We start from the raw sequence: 22,497 nt of genomic DNA, 5'->3' as shown, positions 1-22,497 counted from the left end.
CTGTTGCAATTACTGCGTCTGCTTTTTAGCTTTTCCTCGTTTTATTGAGCGAATCACGTTGTTGTTCGTAGGTCGTCACAGCGCAGAGGAGTTTAATATGTTAGCCTAGCCTGACCCTGGCAGCCCGCATATTGACTTATTTTCCAAATGTAGAGCGTGAATGCATATGCTAATATGCTAACAGAACACATGAGAGATTCCTGCGTGAAATGTTTTTAATGAGCTGGAAATTAGAGGATTTGGAGCACATTTCCTTTGGTAAAGCTGTCGTGACAGTTTACTGTAGATGCATTATGTGTGTTTGTGCTTTTTCCATGCAGGGGTCCTGAAGAAGGTCAGGGATGATATGGAGGTGACGGCAGCAGAAGACAAAGCCGCTACTGATCTTGTGCCGCAAAGCACAGAGGTGATACACATCCCTTATTTAATCACGAATGCTGAAAGTATTGTAAAACACATTTTTAACTGTCATTTAAAAGAACCCTGACATTTAAATAAATGCAGACATGTATTAAATGTGTCTTTATTGCTATCTTTATTTCTATAACTCAGGGTTATGGACTTCAGTAAACCTCTAACCCTAAATATTGTAGACAAAATACTAGTAACAAAAAAGGGAAAACCCTTCCATTTCACCCTAGCAACAATATATCATTGGTGAAATATATATATAAAATGGCATGAGCAAGAAGTGCTTAGATTTTCTGCTTGTAATAATACATTATAACCTTATAGTATTGTAATATTGTCTTTAAATGCGCGTTTTATTTTGAAACCGTTAACATATATTCCCATATGACCAACAACAGTACTTATGCTTGTGTGTTCAGGTGGTGTGCCTGGAGTTTGGTTGGAGGGCTGCATTCAGAGCCCTTGTTCCTCAGATGGCTCACTGTGTGAAGGTGGTGCTGGATGACGTTTGCAATAAGAATCTGCAGCAGGAGGAAGCCACACATGCATTGGGCTCTGCCGACATCCTCGTCACCCCTGTTACCCATAGTCATGGCCCGGAAAGAGACTCTCCCAGGATGGTGGCCAAGGTAACATCAGTGGTTTATATGTTAAATGAACAATCCTATTTTCTTATGTTTAAAAATGTAATCTTTGCTGTAAGCGCATTACTGACAAAAGTAATTAAATTAAATTATAACTTATAGTCAACTAATATTTAATATGCTTATTAGAGTATGTTTATTTTAAGCTTAAAATAAATTGTGTCATGTTTCTTGTTCTTTGTCTGAGTTCTGCCAACCTTTAAGTATCTTATGGATTAGGATGCATCTTCTCAGGAATGAAGGCAGTCCAAGCAGCTCACTAGGTTTCGGAACAGAGTTGTAGAGGAAGGTATTTGTGATGAATTTGCAAATATTTCTTTTCTCTTTTGAAATACTTCAGTGGTTCACAGTGACATGACATGTCTGCTCGTCCTGAGCAGGCACCGTGGCTGCAGGAGCCTCTCTGGTCCTGTGGGTTTGTTCTGCGCCCAGTGTTTTGCCTCATTTTATCCCTCATCACGGAGGTTCCCGTCTGAGACGAGCTCCACTCGCTGCAGCTCAGGCAGATTGATGAGCCGTCACAGCCTCAAAGGACAGCCTCTGAGCTGTGATAGGATGCAGGTGTTTCGGCCCCTGGATGCCTCCTGCACCTGCCCTTTTTCTTGTTAAAAACATAGATGTCCACAATAGACCAAAGTTTTGTAGAATGAAACTTAAGCAAAGTTTACAATGTACCCACACACTTTCATTTACATTGCATATTGTGCATTACCGTTGGAGGGTTTGGAAGGAAAGGGATCATTTATTATAATTTTTTTTTTTGTTGTTCTCTGAGGTCCACTTATAATGTTATCAATATATCTATATATCTATATATCTATATATATCTATATATATATTTACATATTATATATATATTTTTTATTTTATATTTGTATCGTTATTTACAATACTTGGTGGGTGTGGCTAAACAGGCATCGATGTAGAAGCAGGCGTTGATTTTCTTCAGAAAAGGTGGAAGCGAAGGTTATCCAATCTATTACATCATAAAGTGGCACATTCCACAACCTGTCGTTTTGGCAGATTGGCTTCAATATAAGTTGTTTTTAGACTTGAAACTTGAACAATGACCTCTTGTATGTCAAAAGATCAAGAGAATTTTGATTTCACAGTTCATGACCCCTTTAATTATTAAAGGTATTTAGCAAGGGTGCATTAAACATAAAGACTGTAACTTGTTCCAAAAGATTTCTACTTCAAATAAATGCTGTTCTTCTGAACCTTCCATTAATCAAAGATTCCTGGAACAAAATGTATCAAGGTTTTCAGGAAAATAGTAAGCAACTTGATGCAAAAAAATTTACTCTCGATCTATGTCAGACGGTGGGGGTGGTAATTTAGTATGCAAATGTATTCAAAGAATATAGGAAATGAGAATACAACTCATAACTCACAAACAGATTTATAAGTACTAAAATCAGCTTCAAATATAGAAAATACAAATCCCAATATTAATATAGTTTTAAAAGCAATCCATATATGATGGGTGTTGCCCAATTAAGAGTAATACAAAATGCATTATAATATTCAAAAGTAATCAAGATGTTAAAAATAATAATACAAAGTATACAACAATACCTGTATATCCAAAGTCAAAAGTTATACTAATATTCATATAATAACAAATAATATAATAATAATCATATCTGAGATGAATAAAACCTGAGAGAAGTTGAAGTATTCAAGTGAGCCCGGAATCAAAGATAAAGAAGAAGGTGAGCAAAGACTAAGTCCAGCTAGAAGGGTCCAGTCTGAACTCAACCTGAGCTAAACCAGGAGGGGTGCATTGCCTCCTCTTATAGCTCTGCCAAACAAAGGAACTCATGATTAAAACTACAAACCGTCTATGCAGCAAATATCAAGAGGTGTTAAATCATTAATCCAAAAATATCAGATGAGCTCTGCAGTCTGGTTTCAGTTCCCTATTTCAGAACAGTCAGCCGATAGTTGTTGCTTGTTGGACTTTGAGCATTGCTCAGAAGACTGTAAATTAACCTCAAATTTAAATACATGATGCACATACTCAGCTTGTTTGCTTCTATTTCTGCAGACGTCTTCTTAGGTCTAAAGTTCAACTGAGGCCTTCAGAAACAGACTGTTCTGTACTTTTAAGCACGTAGCCAATGCCCTCAAGACAGAGGTCCAAATTTGGGTTACACCACAACTGTTTTCAACATTGATGATAATAATAAGAAATGTTTCTGGATCACCAAATCAGCATATTAGAATGGTTTCTGAAGGATCGTGCTATACTAAGGGAACTGGAGTAATTTAGTGTTATCAAAGGAATAAATGAAACTTCTGAAACCACAGTTATTTTTCAATTAAACAGAGGAGACTTCAAACACCTTAAAAAAATTTACAAACTCCAAACTTTTAAACTGGTGTATTTATACAGTAAATGCTTATTGCTACTTTTTCAGACATTGTTTAGTATTGACCTCTGCCCGCAAACCTTTTTTAAACCTTTGCCCTCAACAAAAAATACACTTTCGAGCAAAAAGAAATGTCGAATGTGTGCATACCATTTCATTGATGTCGCTACATGCTGCTGACACCCCAGGAACCACACCACTAACAAGTGTCAAAATTTGTTCACACTCAAGACCTGTACAACACATTTACGTGTAGGTCAGTGCTTCAGAATGAGCAGCCCTCATCTCAAAGGTTAGCATGTGCATTTATTTGCATTCTCTGCTGCTCTGAGTGTCTCAAAACCCCTTCTTTTTGACACATGTCACCATGGCCCATAAGTAGGCAGCATTATGCTAGCCCAGGCCTGACTTAGCCAGAACGTAGTCAGTCCAGATGTATTACAGAGATCAATATTTCAGCCATTCATATTCATACATTCATGCTTTGTTTCGAACTCTCCGAGTTACCAGACCTCCCGTCTGCATAATATTTCAGCGAATCATTTATCAACCCGAAACCGCCATCCAGCTATTGACCACCTCATGTTGACGATCGTCCTTAACCCTGTGTGAGGAGAAGGATTTAGCACCGTTCAAAGGTGCAAGAAGACGGCTGCAGAGTTGAGCTCTTAAATGTTTTAAAGCTTTGCTGAGAAATAACCTTGCGGTGGCTGTCCTATTGGAATCCATATCTTTGATCTGCTCTAGTTAAGGGTTCTCCGAACCGGAGCAGCAGGCTTTAGAAAGCCATAAATCTCACCGACACCTCTCGGGTCCTCATCACCTTGGATTGGGGCGAATCTTTGCATTCTCGCCCACATCTCTCTCACACTTCCCGCTAAGCTTATAACAACAACACTCAGCCTGTTATCGACTCACTGTCCAGTTTCAAGACCTGTTCAGCCTGTAGGGGCTTCCGGTTTGGCAAGGTCTCTCAGGATGCTTTTGGATGTCAAAAGCAGCACTGGTAAAAAAAAATGTTACCGGTTATCGTATTAGTATCCATATAGAGTGCCAAATCTTTATGGGATATGAAATCCATAAACACTGAAGTGATGTGAAGAGGCAGGAGAAATCAGATGTAAAAACATTTGCCACTGACTATTTTGATGTTAATATTTAGTATAATAAGTTTTAATGTTGTGCCAGTATTTTTTTTTCACTTGTAACTATAGTAACTTGAAGCAATATTTTCTTGATACATACCATATAATTATAAGTTTGATAATATTTATGAATTATATTTATAATAATTCTGTATAATAATTATAATTTAATGTTAATTCGTTTTTTAATGACTTTTTATTTAATTACCTCAGATATTTACTTAATTGTTAAATCAATGGATCATGCCACTGTTTTATTTTTTATTTATAGTTACAGCTTATTAAAATGATTAAGTTGATTACATGTATTAATACTATCAGTAATATAATATTATGGCTAGTATAACAAGAAAAAAGATAATTTCTAAATTCCAGCAGTATTCCAGCAGTATTTTGTAAAACATGTTAATTTAACATTTTATATATATATATATATATATATATATATATATATATATATATATATATATATATATAATAGTTACTAAAATTTACTAAATACATAAAAATATCATATTGTCTTTTTATCTAGTTAATGTCATAAACTTATTGCCTCAGTCCAAAAGAAGTTAAATAAAAAGCGCCAATCCGTAAAATAAGTGTCTCACACTGCTCCAGGGGGTGAACAAAGGCCTCCTGTAGTGAATCAGTGTGTTTTTGTAAGAAAAATATCCATATTCAAACGTTATAATCACTTTAATATAGCTTGCACCAGTACAAGGAAGCAGTTCTTGGAGGATGACATATGAGGTCAGCATTGCACATGTGATGGTGAGTCTCATGAAAACCAATGTTTATTAACAAGAGCAAAGGAAGCAAAGTTTCCTTACTTTAGCAAAGGAAAACTCTTGCTTTATATCAAAATCCTTTGACATTCTTCTTTACAAACCCTCGTTTTGTACTTCTAATTCTTGTCCATTGTTTTGTTTTGATCTCTCCGCTGCGTTTCCGTGGGTGTCTCTTCTGAGCAGCGCATGAGCAATGTTGACTTCATACGTCATTCCCCTGGAACTGCTTCATTTACAACAGTGAGCGCAAGCTAGATTCAAATGATTATTACATTTTGAATATGAATATTTGTCTTACAAAAATGCATGGATTCACTACAGGAGGCCTTTGTTCATTCCCCGGAGCTGTTTGAGACACTTTTTTTTTATGTATGGGCGCTTTTTATTTATCATCTTTTGGACTGAAGCAATGGAGCACCTGCTGACTGCAATGATAGAGCTTGAAAGATCAAAGAACATTTTTGATATAACTCTGACTGGATTCATCTGAAAGATGAAAGTCATATACACCTAGGACACCTCGGGGGTGAGTAAAACACAGCCTAACTTTCATTTTTGGGTGAACTAACCCTTTAAATGATGTTATCATGATAACCCATGCTGTGCTGCATCTATTGTGCCTGAACATGGTGAAACGGCAGACTGTGTAATGCAGATGCTGAAGTTTAGTGGAGAAGCATGATCTCACCTCTGTCTTGCCTGTCCGTGCTTGATTGATAGACTTGCTATTGGGAAAGTTTCCATTTAACATGTGCTGGGGTTTTTGTCCATGTTCGCAGAGGCCTTGGGACACAGTAACTCCCTGTGGAAGGGGGAAAGGGTGGTGTGGAGGGAGATATATACAATGCACACATATATTTTACTGCTCTCGAATCGGCCAGCATCGTAACTCATTTCTATAGGTATATAAATTCGACAGTGAACCCAGCACATGCGTTTGACTCTTCAGCATGCCCAGATTTGCTGCCGCCAATGCTAATCTGCATTGAACACGTGTGGCTGGGAGGAGGGATGGAGAAAGGAACAAATGGAAGTGCTAAATGGGGATAGATCCACAATGATGTCTTCATTTGTCAAGGGTAGGAGACCTATAGGTGGAGGAAGTTTGGTGTATGTTCTGTTCCAGGGCTGCCTCTTTTTGGCAGTAACCCTTAGGGGTCTTCCTTTCAAGCTGCGTGCCTCCTGAGGCAATGTAAGGCAGATGTAACAGGCACACACACTTTCGTAATCATTTTGAAGAGAAAATACCAGTGCTGATTCCCTGTTTCCTCCAGGACAAATGTGGAAAAATGAGATAAGTGTTGCTTCTCTCTTCAGGCGCCACAGGAGGGGAACTGCAGGTATTTGAATCAGAAAATGGCCCTGAACGTCTCGCACAGTCATATCGGCATGGATGATTTGGTTATTCTACTACAGTAAATGCTAGTTCGTTCGCATATGATAGAGCTGTGTGAGCTGCTGAAATGCAATTTTGGTCTTCAAAAAGGGAAATGTGAGTGTTGTATGATAAAGGATTTCTTACTGTATAGTGCTGAATGCTTTTTGTTGGTTTTAGACGGAAAGGATGGAGTACCTGAGAGTTATTTCACAACAACTATCTGCAAATAATTCTACCGAATGGCCGTGATAGTAAGGAAGCCTGTCTAGTGTGGATAACTGTTTGGTTGCACCAAAGAAGTTCTTTAGCTTTAAAAATATATCCATCATTGTCGGAGATGAAGCCTGACAGGTTGTTTATGTGCTCCAATATGTTATGTTATGATGTTTCTCAAGCTAGCCATTCTCTTCCCCATTTTATTTCTGGAAAACCGGACATAATGCAATATAACGTAACATAAGATAAAATAATGCATATTTGATATGTCTAATTGTTTTAATAATTGTAACATTTTGTAAGGACAAAATAATGAACTAAGTGAGGGATACATTTATAATCATGTATTGATTATCTATAAAAACACATTCAAGAACTTCACATACTCACTTTATTTCCAGTTCTGTGCAGATGTTGTGGAGCAGATGGATGCTTTTCACCCTCTGGCTGTGGCATTTAGAGAGGAGAGCCTGCTGCCCGTGTGCTCCAGCTACGTGGAGGTGTGTGGCCGTGTGACTTCCTTCCTGTTGACCAGACTAGAGGAGAGGGCAAGGGAAGTGCCCGCCTTAGCTCCCTTCAAGAACCTGCCTATTCTGATGGCCACCAGTGTGTACATCCACCAGACACTCTTACACTATGAAAGCCAGCTCAGAGACTCCACACGCATGTGAGTTACACTCATTCTATAAAGCACCAAACTCATGTATGTCCATTATAGAGCATACAGTGTTTTCAGCTAGACTACAATTAGATCAAGTAGAAATACACTGCATAAAAATACGTTTCTTAAAGGTATAGTTCACCCCAAATTTAAAAAATCCGTCATTACGCTAAATCGCCATCACCTGCTTTTAAATGGAGCGGAATTTAATAGACAGAGCCATAGATCACTGACAAGCTATGCAATATCACTTTCTTTATCCCAGATGAATCGCCTTCGATAATGAACGTGATTTTTCGTAGCTTGTTTTTATTAGTTGCTTAAACAATTAGAAGAAAAAAAAACCAGCACCATGCATGTATGTATAGTTTAATACAAAGGATCGAAAACCAATCACAAAATTAGGCTTCGTTCTTCATTCAAAAACATGAGATACAGTGTGATGGGGAAAAACTGAAATAAAGTCTTGAGACATTTTTCAAAAAAAGTTTAACTTACATTAATTTTAAATGACTTTCTAAACATGTTGCTCTTTTGTGCGAGATGCTAGTGCGATGCTGATAGATGTACCTCAAGGAAATGTGACAAATATGTGTTATGTGTGAACGACTTGGTTTCAGTTTTGATGTAAACAACATCTTCTACACACTGATGCTCTTGTTTTCCGCAGTGTATTGTATAATATATATTGTAATATATTGCATCTAGTGGGTTCAACTGGAAAGGCGAACAAAAGCATTAAAATGCAATGACACTTACATTGTCATTGCATTTCATGTGCCACTAATAAGGCTGCCTGACGGATGACGCGGACCTAAAATTCGAATACAGATTTTTTGCATTCGAATGTGTATTTTTATTTTTTTTCAACTAATATTCGAAATTATTATTATTATAAATTTTTTTGACAGATTGATTCAAAAGCTATACCTTATTTCCAACCTTTTTTCTGTAGTGGATGTGGTGTAAGGAATGACAATGAAGCCTGATCCTCTATGGTGTGGTACCCCTGATTTCATAAATTACTCCAAATCTTTCCATGGATGATAAAATTTGAATATAAAACGGTATATAAAAAATCTCAGCTTGGGTTTGACCTGTGCATTTGTACATAAAAAGAAAAGTGTTTGGAGAGGGTGAGCGTTTTCTAAAGTTCACCGATTTACAGTGCACTTTGTCAAGCCCAGGTTTCCCCGGCCAGGCAGCCTGTCAGATGGATGCCAGATTCACTAAAATGCTGTAATTGGATTGTAAAGAACCAGAGTAAGACGTATGGGAGCTGGTGCACTCTGACAGAACTATTTGCCTATGTATTTGTAAGGTTAAAGCCAAGAATGAGTGACAAAAAGTGTGTGTGTATGTGTGTGTGTGAGAGAGAGAGAGAGACATACAGTACATAAAAAGGGTATCAGACTGTCTGTGTGGCCTTGTACTTGAAGAGAGGGAATGAGGAAATATTAAGGGTGGAAGAAGGAGGTGTTGAATGATTGACAGGTAGTAATAGGAGCCATTTGCTGATATTAATCACTTAGTGTCTCTTTGACCTGTAAACTACACCTCTTTTGCCTTAACCCAGGCCTTGTGTCTTTGATGTCTCCAACCTCAGGCCTCTAACTCAGCTGCCCATTCAGAGAAGCCAGGATGTGATGGCAGCCCTGCACGATCACCTGACCAGCTACTGCATCCATGTGTGTGCCGTTAGTATACTGCAGGATGCCGAGAGCCACTACTGGAGTGACCCCAACCCGTTTTACGAGGTACAGATGGCTGTTGCTTTTCTGGCAGTATTTCAATAATAGCTCATGTTACGTGTAAGCCTGTTGAAGGCATTTCTTTAGGGTTGGATTAGGTTATTGGAAGACAAAACATCCTGTACCTCTACCTGTGCTCAAGGACAAAGCTGTGGTTAAATCACAGAGCATATTCACATTCAAATCATAAGTGTGTCTGGATTGAAATGCTGCGACATTGGTTAATAAATGATCAATTGTGCTATTGTATTCTTAAGTAGGCTGCCTCTTAAATTCTTGGATTTGCATGCTGCTGTTGCACGTTGTCCTTGACTATTTAGTTGACTTCTCTCAGGCTGTCATAAAAGGAATCAGGTGTGTACATCCAGCCTCAGTGCTGCCATGCTAAAGAGTATTTTTTATAAGCGCATTCAAAACATCTCTCTTATTTAAAATGCTTGAGGATGCAGGGCACATTTGTAACCAATCACAAATATCGCAGTGTCAGACAGCCTGACAAATTGAATCGAATCAGTATGTTTTCATGTAAACACTCTTGTCTTTCCTTCCTTTTTTATTTATTTATTTATTTATTTTTCTAATACACATTAGGGCTAGGTAAGCCAATATATTCACTATTTGCTATGTAATTGTGATTTGCTTTGTTGGTTTTTAGCAATACATAGTTTGGTATTGTGAATGTTGTCTTTTGTTTTGTTTTGTTTTGTTTTGTTTGGTTTGGTTTTGGTATGTGGATCTGTTTTGTTGACCAGTGGAAAACAGGATTATTTGGGGAAGCTGTTTTAAACTAAAACTGGTTATATTATTACAACAGATATGGAAATTGTAGCTTAAATTAACGTGTCGAATTTTGTTTAAATTATTTTAATCAACATTTTTATCACAAATTTCATTCAACAGTTTGTTTGTATCATCATCCAAAAATTAAATTAATTGTATTATTAAAATGTTTTAGATATAAAATAATATATAAGCAAATAATTGGTAAATTATGAAATATGTGCACGTATAAATGGGAGTATATATATATATATATATATATATATATATATATATATATATATATATGTGTGTGTGTGTGTGTGTATATGTATATGTGTGTGTGTGTGTGTGTGTGTATACAGCAGGTAAAATACGTATTGAACACGTCACCATTTTTCTGAGTAAATATATTTCTAAAGGTGCTGTTGACTTGAAATTCCAGATCACCAGATGTCTCACCAGAAGTAATCCATAAATACAAATAAAGCAAAACAAATAAGTTCCGCAATTAAGTTATGTGTAATAAAATGGAACAACGCATGGGAAAAAGTATTGAACACATGAAGAAAGGGAGGTGCAAAGGCATGACCCAAGACACCAGCTGAAATCAGTATTTAGAACGCAAATCTTGCCCTAGTCAGTGGAAATGAATATTAGCTGGTTCAGTCCCAACCCCTACTATACCAGGATGATGAAGATGAAACAAGTGGACATCTCAGCAAGACAATGATCCCAAACACAGCCAAGGAAACTCTTAATTGATTTCAGAAAAATAAAACAAAGCTGCTAGAATGGCCAGCCAATCATCTGACTTGAATCCAATAGAAAATAAGAACTAAAGATCAGAGTTAACAGAAGAGGCTCAAATAACATTTAAGATTTGAAGACTGTGTGGAAGAATGATCCAAAATCACTATTACTACTACTATTACTACTAGAGTAATGTATGTGACTAGTTTCTCCATGCAGGAGACATCTTGAAGCTGTCATTACCAACAAAGGCTTTTGTACAAAGTGTTTAATAAAGTTCAGTAGTTCAATACCTTCTCCCTGTGTCACTCCATTTTAATACACATAGCTTAAATTCTGAACATATTTGTTTTGTTTTATTTATATGTATGTATTACTTGGGCTGTTACCGACATCTGGTGAAAATTTGATGCTGTCGTGTTCAATACTTATTTTACCCGCTGTGTGTGTGTGTGTATACACATACACACACAGCAGGTAAAATAAGTATATTCTATTTTTACTTTTTTGCTGTAAGCACTTTGAATTCATTTGGCTTCAGTTGCTGATAAATTAAATATATATTTGATTAAAATTAAAAACAGACCAAAAATTTCAGACCAAATAAGAAGCATGGATATTTATATTAAAGAGCATAAGGATATTTATTAATCAGAAAAATAATCTTGGGTGTAAGCTATAATCTAGCTATACCATTCTCATAATGACCGTTCCTCTAGTCGTTTCAATAAGCCTTGTGGTGCTCTGAGGCAGCGTTAGACTCAACCATCTGTTTGTTGAAGAGTGTAGCCCTAACCTTACTTCCTTTAAGATATCGGCGCACACATGAGCTCTCTCACGGATACGTACGCACACATCCGCCCGTTGCGGGTCTGTGGGGCAGACTGGCCTGCTGTGTGCAGGTGTGCGGCTGGCTATGTGAGTCTGCTCCTCTGTTGACCTGTATCCCCTCTTCCCCCACCTCTCTTTTGCCTTCTTCCATTACCCCTCCATTTCACTTCCTATTGAGCAAATGCCAAAGGGGCAAGTGCTTCCAGAGGCCCAGTCACTAGCACTAAATCCCTGGGTCCGGACGTGTGGTCATGGCCCTGTGTGTCTCTTTCTATGGCTGACTTAGCCCTGGCTCGCTGGTGGACCACGTCCCAGCTCTCATTAGGAGATGTAGTACATGGTTGTTAATAATCTCTCTTTGGTCACACTGTGAACTCCTAATGCTGCTTCCTCTTTGCCTGAAAGTAATTAGCCTCTTAGGAAACAAGGGTCTCTCGTCCTTTTTATCATTTTCGCCTTTTCTGAATTGTTTCTAATTTTTGCTTCTCTGTTTGAGCTTTTCAGCAGGTACAGTATCACAAAATTCTGAAGCATTTCAGCAATTGAAGTTTAACCCTTTAGATCAGTCATCTCACTGAGTATTTTATGTAAATTATGAGTAAATTATGAGTATTTTAGTAAATTATGAGTATTGTGTCATAATTTGTTTTAATAAAAGTGCAGATATAACTTATAATACACTTAAACTTTCATTAAAACTGGTTTTTAATTTAAACTTGATTATTTACGCAATAAATTTTGAATTATATTATACTCTTATGGCTGGACAAAAAATATAAGTGCATACTTCCAGGAAATATTTTAATTAGTTTAAAAGCCAAATACTTAACATGCATTTTTCTTTTATAATAACTTAATATTTTTCTTAATTGAAATTTATACATAAAATATAGCTGCCTTTGTGTTTTTGGAAGATGGTCTCTACAGGAGGATAAAACCTCTGTTTTAAAGTGAAACAAATCAGCTAATTCAGCAAAACATCACATAATTCATCAAATCTGTTGTTTATACTTGCTCATGTTTATGCTGTTTTCCCCCGGCCAAAAATGACATCACTTTCTGGAGGATAATGTCAGTGGCTTTTGTTATTTAAAGGGATATCGCAAAAGACTAACAGGATGGAAAGTGAAATTAAGGACACAGGAAAAAGCTATAAAACCTCATTTAGGAAAAAGCCGTAAAACTGATATTTCGAAGAAAACTTCCTTTGATCCATAGTTAAGAAAAATTGCAGAAACATCTGGAGCTTCTCTTAATTTACAATTTTTCATGTTAAAAGATGTGCTATTTTGCCTGTAGAAATAGCAACAACTGCCTAAACTTCAATAATAAAAGAATTTAAACTCACTTCTATGTTCACCTAATTGTGATATTGTGCAGTAGGAAAAAATACACAAATGTACACAATAATATACAATGTAATTTCCATTTTAAGATCATAAGTTATGATATTTTATCCAATGTGTAAAGTCAAGTGTGATGAGACTTGAGATGTCCTGTGTAACGGGAATGACCTGGTCAGTGTGCATGTATGTCTGGTTATTGTTCAGTGGAGCAGTGATTGAATATCCAGATTAAAACTTCAAAGTATCCATGTGCTCTCTCTCTCTCTCTCTGTGGTAATGAGGGGTCCAGGTGCAGCGTGCAGGTGGCATGACCATGAGGTTCTAGAGGAAGACTGTCTGGAAAGACCTTCTGTCTTTTTCTTTCTCTTATATTCTGTTTATATTTGCCATGATATCATCATCATATCTTTACAAGTCTCTTTGTCTCTTTTTGTCTCCTTCACCTTTTTTTTTTTAAGGGTGAAAGGTGTTCTTTCTCCATCCAGATGTGGCACTATTTTCTCAGAGGCCTGCGCAGTGACCTTTGGGGCACAGTTGCCCCCTTGCAGGCCCGGCAGACCCTGGCCCAGGTGCTGTGTGAGACCCTGGAGGTCTTAGTTCAGAGGTACTCAAGAGCACGACCCTCCTACAAAAGACTCTCCCAGATCAGGTACTAGATGTGAAGATAGTTCCAAAACCTGACACATTTTTACTTTAATGCTTTTGCTACTTTTTCTATTGTGTGGGCAGGGAATGGGATCTTCCACCATTACATTTCTACAGTACAATTTATTATCATTTTGTCTGTTCTTATGTTTTTATTTACTATATTATATATTAAAAAACAGTTTGTTTTGTTCTTATACATATGTGTGTGTGTGTGATATACATATGATATTCTTTTATTATTTTTTGCTGCTGTTACCAATACCAACCGTGCCTTTCTTTCTTTCTTTCTTTCTTTCTTTCTTTCTTTCTTTCTTTCTTTCTTTCTTTCTTTCTTTCTTTCTTTCTTTCTTTGTGTGTGTTTCTCCTTTGCCACTTTAATGATTAAAAACCCCATTTCCTATGATATATTAACCATAATGAAACCGAATGTCATGAAGATCATTCATTTCCACAATTTTTTGTAAATATGAATGGCTCTACATAACAATCGGCTCAAAATTCCCAACCCTAAAGAAGTATAAAAGAGTATTTGAACCTGCTGGATTTTGTAAGCGTCTGGCTGTAGCCAGCAACTTGAACTGTTCTATTTCTCATGTACCATTTTGTGTAGCGTTTAGCTTTCATGTGCATTCGATTGCTACGTTGTGGAGATGCGTCATGCAGGAAATGGCCATGCATGGTTATAGTCACCCGTCTACATCTTGTGGTCAGCGGTCACACTCAAGCACATTCTAACAGAGAGCAGTCATCCATGCTGTCTGATTGAATGATCTTACCGTATTTCTGCTGCACTGAGAAGCACAAGCCCACCTACTATCAGGAACCTCGGGCTTAGCAGACAGTGTTGAATGCTTTAGTGATTATGCCGGTGTTCGGCCTGGGGGTCAAAGCAGATCTCCAGATTTGTAAAACAGTCTCTCTTTGTTAGCACATGGCCCCGCTTCAGCGCCTGGCGGAGGGCCCGATTCTTTCATGCTAGACCGGGTCCAACCGCCTAGGCCTTGTGCGTAGCATTAACACATACTTAAAGTGGTTAAAGATGCCACAAGAGCACGCTTCCTCTCCACTCCAGGACTGATGAGAAAGAGCAGATCGCCCAGGGCCACAGGGAAGAAATGAGTGGAGGGACCGGTTTTTGTTTCAGCAGATGAGGTTTGCTACAAGGACACCCGGTTATGAGCTCTTTGGTGCCGGCTGAGCTCAGGGTCTGCCAAGCAGATGGGCTCTGCCTCTGCTCCCTCCTCTTTTTCTCCTATCTGGTGAAAGGGGAACTTTCTCTGTGCTATAAGGCAGAACTTGGTGGTAGGTGATGAAAAGTTGAGTTTGATAGGGAAACCAAAGTGGGTAGCATGACCTCTCTGGATGCTGAAAGACTGTACAGAATTACACACAGTCAGTGGTTTGAACTGAGTTGGACATGCATGTATTTCAGGTTTGAGTTACTGACACATGTGCAATTGAAAGTAGATGCATGATCGATATAGTAGTGGGTGAAATTGTATATGTAATTTTTCATGCAGATTGTCTTTATTCTTTTTTACATTTTACATCAGTTCATAAATTTGGAGTCAGTAATTGATACTTTTATTCAGCAAGTCTGCATAAAATCAAATGTAACAGTAACTTCTGTACATTTACCAAATACATGCTGTTCTTTCTGTTCATCAAGTAATCCTGAAATATGTCTCTCTCTTCCCCTTTACTTACTGTCAGGTCTATTGTGTCATATATATATATATATATATATATATATATATATATATATATATAGAAAAAACAGCATCTATCTGATAAATGTTTCCACAAACATTTTAAGCAGCCACAAATATTTTTGAACATTGATAATAATAAAAAATGTTTCTTGATCAGCAGATCAACATATATTCAACAAAAAAAACACTTTTGTTTTTGCCCCCATTTTTCATAAGCTGAACTTTTACTCCTGCCAGCTTAAGGCACACCTGTGCAATAATCATGCTGTCTAATCAGCATCTCGATACATAGAAAATGTAGGTATTTTGTGTACATAGAAACAGTCTTAGATCTTTGAGTTCAGCTCATGAAAAATGGGGTCAAAAACAAGAGTGTTGCGTTTATCTTTTTTTTTTTTTCAAGTGTATTAGAATAATGTCTGGCAGATCATGTGACACTGAAGTAATGGCTGCTAAAAATTCAGCTTTGCCATAACATGAATAAATTGCATTTTAAAAATTAATTAACATAAATAAAAGTTATTTTACATTGTAATATTATTTCATAATATTGTTAAAAAAGCTTTGGTGTGCATAAGAGACTTAATTTTCTTTTATTTTTTACCAGTGGTCTTACCAACCCCCAAATTTTGAACGGTATTGTATATCACATTTGCCATCATGCCGTAATATAACACTCAAATAAAATTAATCTTTAATTACACACATAACTTAATAAACACTAAATCATAAAATAACTTACATTTCCACTATATTGGATTGAGTTTTACATATTGACAGCCTGACAGCAGTATTTATTGGGCCTGTTTCAGTGACAGTATGAAGCATAAATGGCCTATTAATTAAAATAATGAATAAGAGAAAAGTCATAATGCTTAATATGGAGTTTGTCTGAATGGGTTTTGCTTTTTACTGAACAGAGTCCATTGCCTTTTGGCAGAAGCATCATTTGTTTATTTTCTATAGAACGTTTCTATGTTTCAGCATTATTTAGGCTATCGCCACTGAAAATCTTCCTATTAATATCCAAAAATAAATGATCAACTAGCAAATATGGCAATATAGTATAGCACAGGAACACATTTGACTTCTTGCTAGATAATGTTGGTTGGGCACAGTGTGACAGTGAGTTATTCCTAATATGTTGTGTCTCATTGCATTCTCCAGGATTGATATTTCAGCTCTTCTGCTGTGCGTGGAGCATCTGATGTGGAGTGTGTGTGACTCTGTGGAGGAGCTGCTAAGGCCTGATGGAGCCCGTGGATCTTGGATGTGGTCCATACACAGCCTGTGTAACCAGCTACTGAGCGTACTGATCGTCCTTACATCACCTCTAGCAGAGCTGCACAGGTAACAGGAGTCACAACAACTTGTTGGATTATTGTGAATTAAATAGGCAATATTAGTACATTGATCAAAATGCATTCCCCTCTCTCTATATATTTATTTATTTATTTATTTTTATTGTCTAGGGTTTTTCAAGGAGGCTGTGGTGGAGGAGGTAGCAGTACTCCAAAGTTTCCTGAGGGAGTGAACAGTCATGAAACAAAGTGGCTGAGTGTTATCAACCCAAAACTATTCACAGAGGAGCTGCTGAGGTACTGATAGCATTAAAGTTTGCACAGATACAGTTTGAACTGAACTGAGCTGGACGATGACATCACAGTCTTTACAGTTGTCCTTTTGCATGACTACACACTATTCTCTTATTTAATACTGTAAAGCAGCTGCTTTGACACAAACTATTGTTTAAAGCACTATATAAATAAAGGTGACTTGACTAAAGCATCAAATAAAAGTGTTCAGCCCATAGTCAGTTAGAATGATTAACTCATTAAAGCCATTTTCCCTCAGAGATGTCTTATAGTTTGAATTACACTACCATTTCAAATTTGGGTCGATAACATAAACAAAAACAAAAACAAAAAAAGTTTAAATATCTTTATGCTAACGAGTGCTAAAAAAGTAATATTATTATTAAATATTAATTTGATACAATTGCAATACATTTTTTTAATGGAATTTTCAGCAGTCATCATCACTCCAGTCTTCAGTGTAACATGATCTTTCAGTAATAAATGTAATATGCAGATTTTTTGCTCAAATATTTCTTATTATAAATGTTTCTCTTTGTCTATACACTTTTGTAACAAGGTAAAAGTCCTTAATTTCTCTTTTAATACATTTTAGTCATCCTTGCTAAATTAAAGTATTATTATTATTATTATATATATATTTCAAAACAAAATTTCACTGACAATATTGCATGTGAACAAACTGTGTGGTTATTCTGTCATTTCTAAGTGTATGTTTCAGGTAATCATGATTTGAATATTATATATTTAAATATAACAACTACTGAGGTAGACACATATGTCTTTAAGATAATAGGTACCATAGTCATTTCTGAATAATTATCCGATAATGTTCATAAATTAATAAAGGGTCTTAGATAACTTTAGTTAGATAACTTTAGTTATCTAAGTAGTATGCAATTAATGAACCTCAAATTAAATAAATTATAGCACAAAGCATTTTGTTTTGCAAAATGTTTTTAAAAGTACAGGAAAGTAGATTTGATTGAAATGGATAAATTCACAGAAATTGACGTTCTAGGTACTTTGTGTACTTTTTGTTTCACAGTAGACAAATTATAAAAAAATAGGAATAATATTGAGAAGAATACAAAAATAATACTACTATTACAGTGTAATGTCATCTTCAAAAAGTGTTCCAATTTGTTTACATAGTAATATAATATTATATAAAAATAAAATACTTGTAACACATTACCAAGATCTGCATAAAACATCACCAGATTGCTCCTCACACAATACAGTGAGTTGTTGCAGCTGACCCAAATGAGGCTAGCATGGCCTTTCAGCTTTCGTTCATGTGTTAGATGCACACAAACACAGTTAATGCATTACTGCAGCCACCGGACCCCCAGCTCACGGCCCTAATGCAGGCCAGATGCAGATGCCATAGTTAGTCATGCTGTTTATGCTGACATGCGCTGCAGGTCGTCAGTCCAGGTGTGAAAGGCTGAAACGGAGCCTGTAGGAGGACTGTGAAGCCAGGCAGAATGTCAGGCACATCTCACATCACCCTCCTCAAGCCCCCCAGCACAGCTCCAGACTCCCACTCCAGCGGGATATCATCCCATGTCCCGCTTACACAAATCACCGCTCGTCAGCCCCACCGGCTCCGCTTCCACCAAATCGCTGGGATTTAAATGAGTGCATTTTTATTGCCTGCTTCATTTTTATTTATTTATTTAGCCTCGCTGTGTTCAAGACTCCCTGAGGGTCTCGCGGTGAGGGCCCCACCAGAACTAAGAGGCCAGACACCAAAATCAAACTCTTCTCCTCACTCAAACACTCCAACCAACTGACAGTTTGGATAATTAAATAAAAAAGTAATAAAAGAGGCAAGAAATCTCAATAAATCAGGGAGCATTATGCACAGGAAGGATACTGTTTTTTAGTTACAAGAGTGTAAGATGAAGATGCAGTGAAAGCTGACGTCATGGTGTAGCTTACAGATTTATCAGGAGTGTTAAAGTGGGATATCGGGTGGATTACTGGCTCTTTGACATGACAAAGCGGTTGCTTAACCAAAGCCTAATGTTCCCCTGTTATGTAGCAGAACTCACTTTGCCTGTCTTTATGACTTTCACATTTGCTCTTCACCCAAGCTCAGAAATAAATAATGATAATTAGTGCTCTATTTTTTTTGCATGACACTCCATTGGGATGTCAATAGGCATTTGGAAATGTATTTATTTATTTTTTCACAAGGCATGTTTTTTTCTGACACTTTTAGAAGAATATGCATAAAAGACCACTAAAACACTTCACTATTGCTAGCTAACTGTATAAACTATTGACTTTTTTTTCTACATTTATTTACATCCTGTTTCATAACACATTTATTGTGTTGGCTGATTAAGGTGCGACTGCATTTGCTGTTGTTCTGAAAGTTTTGCTTTTATACAATAGTAATCCAAAAAACTAGGAAATTCACATGCAGGAGAAGTATTTCTGCTTAGATGGATTTCACATCGGGTTTACCTTTTTTTTTTTATTGGTCACCGTATTTGTTGTAATGACGAACAGAAAACGAAAGTGAAAGTGACCTCTGTATTAGCTGTATTTCATACATTGCTTCTATTGATAATAGACAAAGAGCTGCTTTTTTTTTGGCCACAAAATTTCATTGAAAATTCACTAATGTGACTATACTTTAATATATTAATATTAATACATATAATATTTAAAATGCATTACTTCACTTAGTCTTTCTGCTTTTACCACAAATAATTTATTGTTATTATTATTATTATGATTAGTAGTAGTAGCAGTAGTAGTAGTAGTTGTTGTAGTAGTAGTAGTAGTAGTTATTGATGACGTATGATCTCGTGTATGTTTTAAAACTAATTTCAACTTGGATTTCTAGAGTTTTTTCTATGTGTTTTTATTTTTTAATTGAAGATGTTTTGTCATCTAAACAACTGGCATCTTGCTAAACAATAACACATTCCATTAAACACTGTATGTTCATCTATCATTCCTGTCAAAAACCAAACGTTTTTACTACACTGACTAAGGTCTATGGTTTTCTGTGTGTGAGTGCTGTTTAATCTGGTTGAGCACAATAAGGATCAGATGGCATTGGATTCTTTGTAAAAGAACTGTTGTTCTAATGTGTTCATTTGAATGAAGAGTAGAAGTCCTTGGATTTCTAACATTTTATGTTTATCTTACCTATTCTTTCCACAGCAACTGTAACTGTAATGTGGTGTTAGACTTTATAAAAAAAATCTGCATATTAGAATTCTTTTTGAAAGATCGTGTTATTCCATAACAGAAATAAAGTACATTTAAAAACTTGTTAAAATAGATAGTAATTATTTCAAATTGTAATAAAATTACAAATAAATGCAGCCTCGGTGAACACCAGGTGGCTCTTTGAAAAAGAAGGGGATTTCTTTTTAAAAGTCAGAGTATTTTTAAACATTTGAACATTGACTTGACTTTATTTATTTATGTTTTTAAGGGATTTTCCATCTTGTGAGGGATCTTCTTTATGTCTGTTTGAGCTACTGGTGTCTGAACCCTGTTATAATCCAGCTGTACTTCTGCAAGCCATCCTTCACAAAGACTGCTTCCTGCTACAGATCATCATCTCATACTCATGTAAGACTCTTAAAGCCCTGGCACACACTTCTTGGACTTTACATGTACCCTTACCAAAGATTCCATATGATTTTCTTTTTTTTTTTTTTTTTGCTATTGTGCTAAAGAAGCATGCTGAAAGTTGCCGTTATATCAAAAAATATATAGTTTAGTTGGCTTGCCAGAATATTGCTTCATCTCCACACGTGTTTCTGATCGATTACAGAACAGAAGAGAGGCCTGCAATGAGAAAATACGAGTAAACGCTGTTTGAAGCATGTCGGCGCTTTCATTGGTTTCCACAAATGAATTTAGCACAATTTATTGGTGGAAAGACTGATTAGCTGTAAGGATGGCCCAGTGACCTTGCTGCCTTTAATAGCCTGCACCTGTTTTTAATGGGTCTTCTTTCCGCATGTCTCCTCTTGTGTTCAATAGGCTGTTGTGTGCACTCATGAACGGATCACAAGATGACAACATCACTAGAGACCCCCAACACCTGTGCAGAGGAACCATGCTGTGTCCTTTCATTCTTGCAAAATATGCCCTAGAAACAACTAATTGCTAGTCTAAAATCTGAAATTTGGTGAATTTGCTAACAAGTTAGGGTCTTGAGAGGATCATCCCAATCAGACACATTTGATACTTCTGACTTTGCGGAGTAAGACAGATCCACCTGGATTTGCGTCTTTCATCCTCAGGCGCATCAGAGATTCATCCGGACTGTTGTGAGAATGTCGTTTTACTCACTCATCATCGCACTCATCACCCTCCTCATCATTTCTGAATCAATAGAGCTCAGTAATAAACACTCATGTGAGAGCAAAGTGAATGACCTTTAAAGATTTTCCTCTTTCTTCCTTCCACTCTGAAAAGTCTAACCTTTAAAGGCTGTTTTGTGCTTGCACATTAATTCACATTATGGCGGAGCTCATTAATAACCAAGCTCGGCTGAGAGCTCTGGTGTGGGAATCACGTCGCCGTAAATCAACACTGCCTGGCCGCAGCCTGGCTAATTAAGAAGAAACGCGGTGGCTTGGTTGTCTGCCGTTTAGAGAAAGCTCTTTTAAAGTTCCTCGCTCGAGTCGCTGTCTCTCAGCACAGTTTGGGAGCGTTTAGTGCTAAGCTGTGCTCTAAATAGGAGCTTGTTGGTGGAATTCTTTGAGGAACTGATAGCGATGTCTTGTTCCAATTAAGGGCCTCCAGTGGAAACTCATCTGTAAGGCTCAGTAGAAAATCAACAGGTGTGTTTGTTGGCAACACGTCAAGGTTGCAAAGGTTTGTTAGCGGAGGATAGAATTGGCTGGTGGAATCCCTTCCCTTGAGGAACACCAGCAGTTCATTTATCACAGTTTCATCCAGTGGCTCGTAAATGGATGATTGCAAAGAGGCAGGTCATTAACCTGTCAGGCCCTTTGCTGCCCCTTGTGGCTATTTATGTACACTGAACAAAATTATAAATGCAACACTTTGATTTTGCCCCCATTTTTCATGAGCTGAACTCAAAGATCTAAGACTTTTCTATGTACACAAAAGGCCTACTTCTCTCAAATATTGTTCACAAATCTGTCTAAATCAGTGTAAGTGAGCACTTCTGCTTTGCCAAGATAATATATCCACCTCACAGGTGTGGCATATCAAGATGCTGATTAGACAGCATGATTATTGCACAGGTGTGCCTTAGGCTGGCCACAGTAAAAGGCCACTCTAAAATGTGCAGTTTTACTGTATTGGGGGGTCTAGGGCGATCCAAAAACCAATCAGTATCTGGTGTGACCACTGTCTCCTTCGCAAAGAGTTGATCAGGTTGTTGATTGTGGCCTGTGGAATGTTGGTCCACTCTTCTTCAATGGCTGTGCGAAGTTGCTGGATATTGGCAGGAACTGGAACACGCTGTCGTAT

The 22,497-nt window shown here is 37.0% G+C and overlaps 1 protein-coding gene across 1 annotated transcript in view; it reads left to right on the top strand.

The window, feature by feature from the left end:
- Positions 1 to 22,497, top strand: part of kiaa0825 (KIAA0825 ortholog) — a 122,100-nt gene that overhangs the window by 28,790 nt on the left and 70,813 nt on the right. Inside the window, 8 exon segments of the mRNA XM_026211120.1 lie at positions 321 to 406; positions 831 to 1,040; positions 7,359 to 7,624; positions 9,225 to 9,375; positions 13,517 to 13,707; positions 16,586 to 16,768; positions 16,891 to 17,016; positions 20,477 to 20,616. Coding sequence (XP_026066905.1) covers positions 321 to 406; positions 831 to 1,040; positions 7,359 to 7,624; positions 9,225 to 9,375; positions 13,517 to 13,707; positions 16,586 to 16,768; positions 16,891 to 17,016; positions 20,477 to 20,616 — 1,353 coding nt within the window.

This window comes from Carassius auratus, chromosome 30 (assembly GCF_003368295.1).
Source record: "Carassius auratus strain Wakin chromosome 30, ASM336829v1, whole genome shotgun sequence".
NCBI classification, from domain to species: Eukaryota; Metazoa; Chordata; class Actinopteri; order Cypriniformes; family Cyprinidae; genus Carassius; species Carassius auratus.
Note: the sequence above shows the minus strand (reverse complement) of the source record. Positions and strands in the feature narration are given on the sequence as shown.